Source organism: Muntiacus reevesi, chromosome 1, assembly GCF_963930625.1.
Source record: "Muntiacus reevesi chromosome 1, mMunRee1.1, whole genome shotgun sequence".
Lineage (NCBI taxonomy): Eukaryota > Metazoa > Chordata > Mammalia > Artiodactyla > Cervidae > Muntiacus > Muntiacus reevesi.
Genome location: NC_089249.1, coordinates 95,728,132 through 95,739,958, shown reverse-complemented (window position 1 = coordinate 95,739,958; position 11,827 = coordinate 95,728,132). Strand labels below are relative to the sequence as shown.

Here is an 11,827-nt window from a genome sequence, read left to right as displayed (position 1 = left end):
GGAGCGTTAGGATTGCCTGGGGTTCTCATCTTCCTGTAACACGGGCCGATTTAATGTTATAATTCAGTCTTGTTTCCCAAGGGCACTGGCAACTCCTCCCGGTTAGCTGACATCTAACTGGTCGGGAACCAGGCGGGCCCGACCTCGGCGGCCTTTGATCTCTAGGCGCCCAGGGATTGGCTCCCAAAGGAATCTGCGGAGAGACAGGAGCAGACCCGTTCTGGCCGCCGCGGGGCTGAGTCAGGGGCTGGGCTGGGGGCGGGGCCGAGAAGAGGGGCGGGTGCTTCCGGGCCGCTTACTCCCGAATTCAGAAGACGTTTCAAGCCTAACTGCGCTGGAGCTCCTGCACTCTGAGCGTCATAACCTGCACCATGCCCATGATCCTGGGTTACTGGGACATCCGCGGGGTGAGCGGGGGTCCCCCAGGGCGGGGAAGATGGAGGGCGGGTGGGGAAATGCTGCGCCACGCTGGGAAACTGTTGCAAAGCTGAGGCCGGTTCAAAGTCCCTCCCGCCTCAGCCCGATCATCTTATCTGGGTGTTGGCATGTGTGTGTGTGGCGTGGGTGGGCTGGTGCAGGTGATGGTGCTGAGGGAGTTGGAGGTGTGGAAGTGACCTGGAACAGTGCGAGTTTTGCAGTCAAGACTGACGTCTGCCCTCTGTCCCACCATCTCTCCCAGCTGGCCCATGCCATCCGCCTTCTCCTGGAGTACACAGACACAAACTATGAGGAGAGACAGTACTCGATGGGAGATGGTAATGGAATCCTTTTCCTATTCTAACTTCTGCTCAACTCATGCTGATTTGTTGCCAAGCAACTCATATTCCGCTCTTGTTACTCCCATCCCTTAACTCCACCAGCTGGAAAAGGGACTTGCCCCTTCCCAAACCCTTTGGGGGTGCAGCTGTCCCCCAAAGCAGGACATGAGAGCCCCTGTGGCAGCCTTGGGCTCCACTTAGTGCTTGCATTAGCTCTCTGTAAGCCTCAACTCAGGGAGGTTCCAAATCCTTCTAAGTGTGCTTTCCGCTAAAGCTCCATGTGAGATTAGAATCCATTTCAGAATCCAGATTCACCAGTTCAGGGGGTCTTGCCTCTGACTCCTTGGTGGGTCCCCCGGGAAGTAGGGTTGGATTTATGGGAGGTTGTTTCACTGCATCTTCTTTTTCTCAGCTCCCAACTATGACAGAAGCCAGTGGCTGAATGAAAAATTCAAGCTGGGCCTGGACTTCCCCAATGTAGGTGCAGGGGCTGGGATGCTGGGAGGGGGAGTGGACAGTGTCTCCATCCGTCTCCTTTCCTGGCTTAGAGGTTTCAGGAACAGGTGCCTTCTGCTCTGTCTCTCAGCTTCCTGGTTCTCTCCCCTGCCCTTCCATGATGCTCTGTGTCCCAGCTCATTCCTCAATTTTGCAGCATATTATTTAGTACCCACCATAGTATTTAGGCTCTGTGAGGGCAAGGTTTCATCTCTGCCCTTGGTCAATAGGGGGAGTACAGGGGAGTCTGGTGGGCCAAATAACCAGACCCTGTTGTTCTTCCAGCTGCCCTACTTAATCGATGGGACTCACAAGCTCACCCAGAGCAACGCCATCCTTCGGTACATTGCTCGCAAGCACAACATGTGTGAGTGGGTCTGGGGTTGGGTTCAGGGACACAGGTGGCCGTGCCCCCCTGGGTTGGACTGGAATGGGATGCTGAGGTTGAGTCTCTGTTGTGTGGCCACAGGTGGGGAGACAGAGGAGGAGATGATTCGTATGGACATTTTGGAGAACCAGGTTATGGATGTCCGTTTTGCCATGGTCAGGATCTGCTATAGCCCTGACTTTGTGAGTCCTTCCCACTGAGTTGTAGCGGGTGTAAGATGCTTGTCAGGATCTCATCTACTGGTCTTTTAGATTTTGATCTTCTTGGAGCTAGTGATCCACCAAGACATTTCCTTGGAAACTCTGACTCAGTATCCCACTAATCCTAAGAGGAGTCCAGTTCCCCTGGATAGAAATTCAATTCGTAAACAGAATGTTTTCCTCCTTACCACATAGCCTGCTTCTTGGTATCTCAGGGATCAGGACATGTGCCCAGTGGGCAGCTCAGGGTTAGACTTTTTTCCTCTCCTTCCTTTTAGCTTCCAGTTCTCTCCAACTGTCCAGAAACTGCCCAGGTGTCCACACCATTCTAGTCTCCTATACTGGAACATAGGACTTCTTTCCTAGTCATTTCAGTGTTGATCAGCCTGAGGTCTGAGGACCAAGCTCCACCAGGTCTCACAGCACTGCTGGTCTGACCCAGGGCAGGTGTCTGGAGCTGAGTGGTGACAGGTTCAGGAACAGTGTGGTTTTACCCTTTGTCTTCCCATCACCTCTCACAGATGGGAGGTGGTACCCATAGAAGTCTGGTGAACACAGGTGGGTTAAATTGCCCCTGGACCCTGACTCATGTACAGTCAAGGGACGTGAGTGCTCACCTGACAGCTGGGATCAGACACAGCCCCGGGAGGACTGCTCTCTGCCAGGGAGTCTGTGTGTGAGGGTGGTGACAGCTGTTTTGTGTCTCAGGAGAAACTGAAGCCTGGTTTCTTGAAGGAGATCCCTGAAAAAATCAAGCTGTTCTCAGAGTTTCTGGGGAAGAGGCCTTGGTTTGCAGGGGACAAGGTAAGTTGGATGGCTTTGGGGGTGGGGTAGCTGTCATTCTTCCCAGGTTCAGAGTTTGGTCCGCATTCTTGCTTTGTTTTTCTGCAGCTCACCTATGTGGATTTCCTGGTTTACGATGTCCTTGACATGCACCGCATATTTGAGCCCAAGTGCCTGGATGCATTCCCAAACCTGAAAGACTTCATTGCTCGTTTTGAGGTGATTCCCCTGAACTCCTTAGTATTTACATCTTTCTTCTCTTTCTTATTCTCCCTGATTTCCTAGTTGGAAATATGATGAAGAATAGCATTTATGGAGAACTTGGTTTATGCCAGAATCTCTGCTCAGCAGCTGATATATATTGTGTCAAATTTAATCTTTATATAACATTGCTCTTTGATAGAAGAATTATTCTCTGCATTTTACAGTAAGGAGTCAACCTGAAAGAACAAGTAGTTTCTGCAGGTCATAGAACCAGAACAAGCTGTGCTGGGCTCCCAGTCAGAGCGTCTAACGTCCACAGATAGCATCAACAGCTCCTCATTTCCTATAGGAAAAAGAGACCTCAGATCTCTTTCATGACTGTGTTCACAGCTTTGGAAAGTGTGGAGGAAGCAGAACCTTCAGGAGATGGTATGAAGCTGGCATTAGTAGAGTGAGACACAGTCGGATTGATAACAAGTAGTAAAAACACAGACAATATTTTCTCCTGATCTCTAAAGGGCTCTGCAGCAATTGAGCCCCCACCTGTTGTTCTGAGATTGTCAGATCTATAGTTGGTGCTGGGATTTGGGTACATATAGAGGTGTCCTGTGCAAGGATTTCATCTTCACACCTCTTATGGTGGGCAGTTCCTTCACTCCTCATCTCCTGTCCCTTCTTCCTTCATGTTAACTCCAGATTCCATCTCAGAGATGCGATAGTGCATTCATTTTAAGTCACATTCACTGATCTGATTCTCTCCCCTGTATGAGATGCTGTGTCAGGCACAGTGGGGTACAGAAGTCATGCAGTCTTGGCGCCCAGCCTCTTGGGCTCAGCGCAGCTGAAGAACTACAGGGACCCCAAGCCATGTGGTGTGTGTGGGGCCACCTTGGTTCTGGAGGAGCACAGCCTGACCTCACCTCTCAGCTCATCACTGTCGCCCTCAGTCAACTAATTTGAGAGCAAAGAAGCCTGCTTTGTGATGGATTGGGGAATTTGAGGCTCTAGTCCTAAAGGCTTTCAGCCTGCGATCTGTTTCATATTCCCACTCCTCATCATGAAATCTGCTTTCTCAGCTAGTTCTCATCAGCTCTGGTTTTGGTCCAAGACTTGTTGCCTTGAGAATTTTGCAAGAGCTGGGATGACTGCCCAGCAGAGAGGATGGGGACAGATGTGGGCTGCAGTGTGTGGCCTGCTGGGCCCTGGGCTGTGGGGTACAGGCAGCCCTGGATCTTGGAGTCCTGGGAACTCTCGGGCACTGTCTGTCTTGGGACGGTGGTGCACAGGGACACCTAGTGTTGCTGCCTGGTCGGCTGCAGCGGGACCGGGGATGAGGTGTGTTGGGGCCCAGTGAGAGTGGGCTCAGGTCCCATGCCAGGCATTTGGTCTGTGTCCTTTCAGTGGAATAATTAGAGTGTGGCCTGGACTAGTCTTGGTGCTTCACACCCTCTTATCATGTTTCATTTGTGTTTTGCTGAGTCATTGGGTGAGATCTGGTTCTGCAAGTTGCTCGGGCACTTTCTGAGCACCTTTGCTTTGCTAGGGGCCCATCTGTCTATGCAAACCCTGGGAACCTAGGAGCCTTTTCTGAAGAAGAGAATATTTTTGCATAAAGAGAAAAACAAATACTCCTATATGAGATATTGATTGGAAAACAGAACTTAAGAGCGGCAAGTTACAGTTTTATTTGGAGACCTTACTGAGGACTGTAGCCCAAGAGACAGCCTCTCAAAGAGCTCTGAAGATGTAGGGTAGGAGACAGAAGGTATATGAATTTTTCACTAGGAAATACATGTAGCCAAGCTTGCATCTTGATAAAACATTAGTGCTAATCCTTGAAACACCAACGTCTCAAATTAATGAACTTAGTGCTGTTCTATGTGTAGGAAGATGCGTGAATCTTAGGTCACTGTAATTCTTAGTTCGTGATGCATCCTAACTCTCTGTAGGATCCCGTGTCCAAAGCACAGAATGTTTAATCCTGGTTTTCTTCATCCTGAGCTCTCCTCAGGGTAGCCTGTTTGTGAGTGACTGTAGTTGGTGGCAGCTTACCCCTTTTTATAACCAATAATGAAGGAAAATCTTCAGGCTTTTTACTCCTCCTGGAAAAGAATAAGATTTGTATTCATTCTTATTTTTTCATAGATTTTAAAAAATATGTATTTATTTTTGTCTCAGCTGGGGTCTTCGTTCCTGGGCACAGGTTTCTCTAGTTGCAGCTAGCTGGGGCTAACCTCTAGTGTGGTCATCCGGCTTTTATTGCAGTGGCTCCTCTTGTCATGAAGCATGGACTCTAGGCGTGAGGACTTCAGTAGTTGCCACTCTGGCTATAGAGCCCAAGCACAGTAGCTGTGGTTCATGGGCCCAGTTGTTCTGGGTCATGTTGAAACTTCCCAGTCCAGGGTCACACCCATGTCCCCTGCATTGGCAGGCAGATTTTCAACCACTGGACCACTAGGGAAGTCCTTGTTCTCATTTTTGACAAACCCTTAAAGAGGCTGTTAAGTATATTGTGAGTGAAGAAGCCTTTCCAACCATTTGAGTTTAAAGAGACCTCTTTGTTATTTCTTCCCGTTGGTGTCAGGTTCTACCTTATAAAGTTAATCCTGCTTAGTCTCAGGTCATTGTGAGCTGTATTTACATTTCTGGCATGTGGAAATTTTTAAAAAACATTTATTTGTTTGACTGCATAGCGTGTTAGTTGTATCATGCAGGATCTTTCATTTTGGTACTTGGGCTTTTTCCAGTTGTGGTGTGCAGGCTCTAGAGCTCATGGGCTTAGTAGTTGTGATGTGAGAGCTTCGATGCCCCAGGGCTTGTGGGATCTTAGTTCCTCGACCAGCAATTGAACCTGAGTCTCTGCATTGGAAGGCAGATTCCTAACCACTGGACCACCAGGGAAGTCCCTTGATATGTGGAGGTTTGCAAGACAAACACAGTTGCTTTTAATTCTCTGAAGAACTGGGCTGCCACCCAAATGATATCAAAAGATTGATTTTCCCAACTATGTTTTCTTTCATTTGCTTTTTTATATCAGTAGGAAAATTTCAACTAAACTGGAAATCAAAAGATTTCTGTATTCTAGAACTATAGGGATCAATGCACCATGTCTTCAAATGTTTGCAGAAGGCCATCTTTCTGAGTGTACAAGTCAAACTCAGGCCAGTTTATCATAGGAACAAAGATAAAACCAACCAACCAACCAAGCAACACGCCCCCCCCCCCCCAACCGCCCCAGACCAAACTCCATTATTGCTTCTATTAGGCCCTGAATATTAGACTGCAATTTTTATCTCATAGTTTGTAGGCTTAGGTAATCCTATTAGTTTCCTTTATTATGTTTAATTAAAATTGTTTGAGAGGCAGATTATATGCCCTGTCTTATACCAGGCAGGGGAGCATTCCCCAGTGAGACATGTTTGTATATCCCCACAGTATAATCAGGTAAAAGAGATGTAACCATCTTACATAAAGCCTGTTCAAATATACCACTTTTAAATATGTTAGCAAGTCCAAGCTTGGTCTGCTTGCTGCACAACAGGCCAATAATCTGGGAGACAAGGTGTTGAGGGAGGGAATGTGGCTTTATTCAGAAAGCTGGTGGACTGAGAAGATGGCAGGCAAATGTCCCCAAATAACCAACTTATCAGGGTCTGGATGCCCATATGCCTCAGTTTTACAGAACTGAGAGTGGGTTGGTGAGAAAGTAAAGTAAAAAGGCCATTGATCTTGCAAATGTCTTCTGGAATGGCCAGCCTTGTGGAGGGAATATTTTAATTTCTTCTTTCCTGTAGCCATCCATAGGTAGCCAGGGTCTTGAACAAAGGTACTTTGGTTTAACATTCAGGCAGAGAGGGGCAGGGTTTCCCTCTGTAGGATATTATGTATAGCCAGTGTCCTTTTAGTGAACAAAAGCAATGGGAAGCAATGCTTAAAGTAAAAGAAACAGATCCTACATGGCATCAGATTTTGTTTTTATCTGTAACAAATCTCAGATCTATCAACTGTTATACCTTTAACTGTAGCCCTTGTCAGAACTCTGTTAGCAACTCTTGGTCTTATAAGGAGTCCTAGAAACTTCCCTTTTTATTTCCCAGGCCATTTTATACCCAGTCCTATATAAAAGGTTTTGGGCTCCAGTGATGGGTTGAGCCAAGGGATCCAGGCCTTTTTGTCAGTCTTTAACTGGATTGTTTGGTTTATTGCCCTGTCCAATTGCTGGTCAGGTATCTCAGTGTAAATTTTTTACCCTCTTACCTTTAAAATTTTTCTAAACTGGGGTAAGTAGAGTGGACTTGTTTGGGTCCCTTTAGTATTTGGGGGATTGATAAAGGAGTCTTTCTGGCCCATCGAAAATATCCTATTTGGTAGTGTTGTATCAAAACTTTTGTTTTCATGCCATCAAAGTCTGTTTCATTTATCTCATCTCTTAATAACCATATTAAGATTTTTATCCTATTGGGACCAGTCCCTTTAAAATTTCCTACTTGTAGGAAGAAATCACTTGATTTTCCCCTCAGCTTTTATCTATTCCCTAGTTTATTAACCTAAGTAACTTTAGTTATTCCATTGTTTTTATTAGCACCTATCAGATCAATTGAGGGGAAGTGTGAGACCACAAATAAGGCTCTATGAACAACTTTTGTTTGTTGGTTGATTGATTTGAAACTAAGGAAGTTCTTAATGTTAGCAACGATTATATTTCTTTGTATCCATCTGTAATTAAATTTTTTTAAATTTAAACTTTTAATTTTCTAATGGGATATAGCTGGTTATCAATATTGTGAATATCCACCTTTTAATTTTATCTTTCCGTGGATACCAATAAAACAACTGTTTACAATGAGAGGTCTCTAAAAATTTACCAATTTAGACGTTTTTCCAGTTTAAAAGATCCATTGTTAGAATTCTTAGTTGTGATTCAAACCAGTAAGAGGCAAGAAGAATCCCCTCAAGAGAGTGCAAAGGATGCAGCCTTCTCAAGAACCAGGAAATATACTCCCAAATATAGTCTAAGAAAGTAAAGGCCTTTGCTGTACAAGGAGACACAAGGAAGGTTGCAACAACAAAGACCCTTTATGAATTGGGACCCCTAGTGACACATTTACCTAATTCTAACATAGCTGGACAGAAAGACTTGGGATCGCAGTCTATGCAGCGTGGTGTGCTGCGTTCACCATATGAGTCCCTTTACAGTTACAGAGACTAATCTCTCAAAATGCACTAGGAGATGCCTAAGAAGATGCGGTAGAACATTGATGTCTCAAAGGCACAGAGAGATGAAGCAAGTTCCTTCTATAAGGCCTTTTGTTTCCTTAAGGTCAAAAAAAAAAGTTTTAAAAACTATTTTTGCCAAAATATTCACAATTTTACCAAGTCGTCTGAATTATTGTTGCTTTTGTGGGAATTGATTTTGGTGTTATAAGAAGGAAGTTCAGAGAGAGTTGAATAGCATGAAGGAGTGCATTGCAGAATATACTTAGAGGAGCAGGGAGGAGCAGTAGAGAGCAGGGCCAGCTTCAGGGGCCTTTTAAAAATTCTGATAAAATTTCAAGCAATTTTTTGTTGGTTTTCTGAAAGAAGTTACTTTCTCATTTCCTTTTTTAGAAGCTTCTAAATACAAATTGAAACAGACCTTCTATTCAGTCTGTTGGATCTTATAGTCCATTTCTTTAGCTATGTACATGAAAAAAACCCCAATTTTATGATGTCAAAGAACCCCACTTTGGTGATTTTTAGGACAAGATCTCCTTTGGTATAGTTTAAGCTTCGTATGTAATGTACCCAAACCTGTGGTGTTAGTCACTGGTTAGCAACCTGTCACCCCTCGTTCTTTTGCCTAGAAAGTTTGATTTCCCATTTCAGAGTCTGTCTGGACAAATTGCTATTGATAGCTGTATGTAGTGGGCCCTTCTGCTGTTTGTGAGCTTAACTCTCCTAGTTGTCACCCTATAGTCATTTCAGGTCTTATAAATGTCTCAGTTTTTCCTTCTGACAGTCTAAAACCACCGTGAGCACTGGGAACACAGGATCGCCAAACCTTTTGTTTGTGTCTTCCAGATGGGCGAGTTTCTTTAAAGAGTGTGTTTCCCTACGGGACTGCTGCATGGTATGAGGACTGGCCTCTACCTCTGCTACAAGTTTCTCAATTGCCTGGGAAAGCCTTTCTTAGCCAGGAGGAGCTCTGTTCCTTATCTAAAGAGCTAAGAGCTCTCCTGTAGTATCTATGCTATATTCCTACCAACTCTAGTAAAGCAGTCAATTCAAGGAAAGACACCAGCCAACCGCTGATCTATTCATCCTGACCTGTTCTCTCCACTGGGCACTTTCTCAGTATTTCTGAACTGAGAAGTCTGGTGCATTTTCACCTACCACTGAAGAAAACTCAAGATTGTCAACCAAGATGGTAAATCTGAGATCACTAGAGAACTCAGCCAAATTCATATTCATATGTAGAGAAGTAGACTGGCACAGGGGGGCTTGCTGGTACCAATGTTCCTCCTCTTTGTAACATTCCAGTGGGGGAAAAGTCTTCTCTGGGCCCTGTGGGGGTCACCAAACCTGTCTACGGGCAAGGAAAGCCCACACAATGGAACAGCGTGGTGGGCAACTGCGCTGAGGGTCACTTAACTGTTTGTGTGAGTGGATGATGAGTGAGCCTTCTTGTTTTCAGCTGTGGGGGAGGGGGTGCAGCAGAGAGACTCAGAACGGAGAGTGAGCAGGCTGCATTCTAGCTATGTTACTTATGTGCAGTGTGAGCATGAGGGAGGTGCTTAGCTTCTGTGTGCCTCAGTTTCCCTTCTGGTAAATGGTCTCAGTAGAACCCATCTTGCAGGGGAGTCATGTAGAGATTCTGAACCTATGTCATCATGTCTAGTAGATACATAGCACTTAATACAATATAGAGTCTCTGTATGTGGTGAGTCTGGATATCATGAATTACACGAAATTGGAAGAGTTAGCTCTCCAGAGCTGGGCACCCCAGAAGACTATCTTTTGCCACAGCATTTGACTGCCACATGGAAGGGCTGTACCCCAGGTCCCAAACATGGGGAGAGCTGCCTGGGTTCCAGTGGGGCAGCAGACCTGAGGCCTGGTGTTCTTTTTCCCACCCTCAGGGCCTGAAGAAGATATCTGCCTACATGCAGTCCGGCCGCTTCCTCCCAGGCCCTCTGTTCCTGAAGCTTGCCATGTGGGGCAACAAGTAGCGCCTGCAACCAGGAGATGGGCGTGAGGAGCCAGGGCCCCGGAGACCAGGCGGGCCTTCCTGCACACAGAACCTTCGGTGTTTTTCTTTCTCCTTCTATTCACTCCAGATGGCTGCTTGGCCCCCTTATCTCCCTCCCACACCCCTTTCCATCCCTACTTTAAAGATTGTTTCCCACTATTTTTGAGCAAAATTCCTCCCCCATCCCACATTATCCCTGCCGCATTAAAGCCACCCAGACTATTCTTCCCTTCCATGATTACTTCTGCTGTGAGGAGTCCAGCCAGACCCCTGGCCCACGGGGCTCTGCTCTGAACTCCCAGCACTGCAGGTCTGAAGACCAGACTTGGTCTGGTGTGCAGGCCCTGCTTCCCAGTGTGGCTCCTGCCCAGCCTGTCTGATCCCCAGTAAAGCCTTAATCACACCTGCTGTGTCTTGTCTTATTCTGTCGGGGCTTCCTGCAGTCATGACTGACTGTGTCGGGTGTGTAGCGGTATCTATTTTTCCTAGTGTTGTCCACTGCAGGGCCATATGGATGGGCATGCATGTGTGTGTGGTGGGAGGTTGGGCACAGGTGGGATTATACTATTGCTTGTTCATTTCTATCTCCACTTCATGCACCTCTGTTCCTTAGCATTGGGTCTTTACCGAATGGGAGCCCTTCTGTGCCTGGTCCCCTCTTTAATTCAGCATTCATGGGATGCCTCCTTTCAGCTTGTAGCACTCTGTGTCATGGTTTAGGGGGCTCTCGGGTACAGGGGAAGGGGTCTGAATAGTCTACTGATGGTGTGGGATCCTGGTGGACTCATTTCTGTCACCCTTTCCTAAAAGCTTTCCCTGTGTTCTTATAACATATCTCAATAAAACCTATCCCCACTGTATTATAATTGTTGTTTTACCTGTTTTCCTCTGTAACTTGATCATAAAGACACTAAGGAGGTAATCAATATCTTATCTGACTTTAAATCTTCTATCTATTACACTGCCTGGCAAACAGCAAATAGTCATTAAAATTGTAAATATAAAAGAATTATCTCTAGTTAAAACCCTGGCAAACTCTACAGTCATTATATGGATTTACAGATCTGAATATGGTTATAGCCATTTGAGATAAAGAATACATTTCAGAAGATTTAAAATCTGTAGGTCTGGGGGAAAGACATTAGGTCTCACTAACTTAAGCATTTATTAGGTTGTAGCTGGTCCTTGAATAACTTGACCGGCAATGGGCAGGTCTAGTGTGCTGGGCCAAAGTGTAGCCTATCTGTGCAATCAGGAGGTGGTGTGCCATTTTATGTTAGGATACCTGCCAAGTGTAGGACTCATCAGATAACAGTATGATTAGCAGGCTCAAAGAGTGGCTGGATGATGGAGTTGGACCTTGTTGTGGCATGGCCTTAAGTCTTGACTTGGCCTGAAGTCTGATAGGCCTTGAGCTTTGGAGAAGAGTCCTGCTGGGTGTTCGTCTAGATGGTCATTTCTTGCAGTCACTGAATAAAAAGGTAGCAAAGGAATAATGTGAAATACATGATTATTTCACTGAATAAAAAGGTAGCAAAGGATAATGTGAAATACATGATTATTTTAAGAAATAAGAAACAAATGATTATTTAAAAAAGTGAAACTGCTAACAAAAATGTCCAGTAAACTAAAAGCTAATGAAACTGATAAGTCAGTAAATGTTTTTGTCTTTGCAGGCCATGTGGTCTCCATTTTGGTCTCAAATTGTTCCATATGGTCTCAATTGCTCACCTTTATCTCTGTTGTGTGAAAGCAGCCATAGACCATACAT

General features: G+C 45.6%; 1 protein-coding gene across 1 annotated transcript; it reads left to right on the top strand.

Annotated features, from left to right (window-relative positions):
* Positions 1–273: 273 nt before the first annotated feature.
* Positions 274–10,459, top strand: LOC136147935 (glutathione S-transferase Mu 1-like). Its single transcript, XM_065907293.1, has 8 exons — positions 274–407; positions 680–755; positions 1,171–1,235; positions 1,539–1,620; positions 1,723–1,823; positions 2,550–2,645; positions 2,733–2,843; positions 9,947–10,459. The coding sequence occupies exons 1-8, from the start codon at positions 372–374 to the stop codon at positions 10,034–10,036; spliced, it is 657 nt and encodes a 218-aa protein (XP_065763365.1). The 5' UTR covers positions 274–371; the 3' UTR covers positions 10,037–10,459.
* Positions 10,460–11,827: the final 1,368 nt, after the last annotated feature.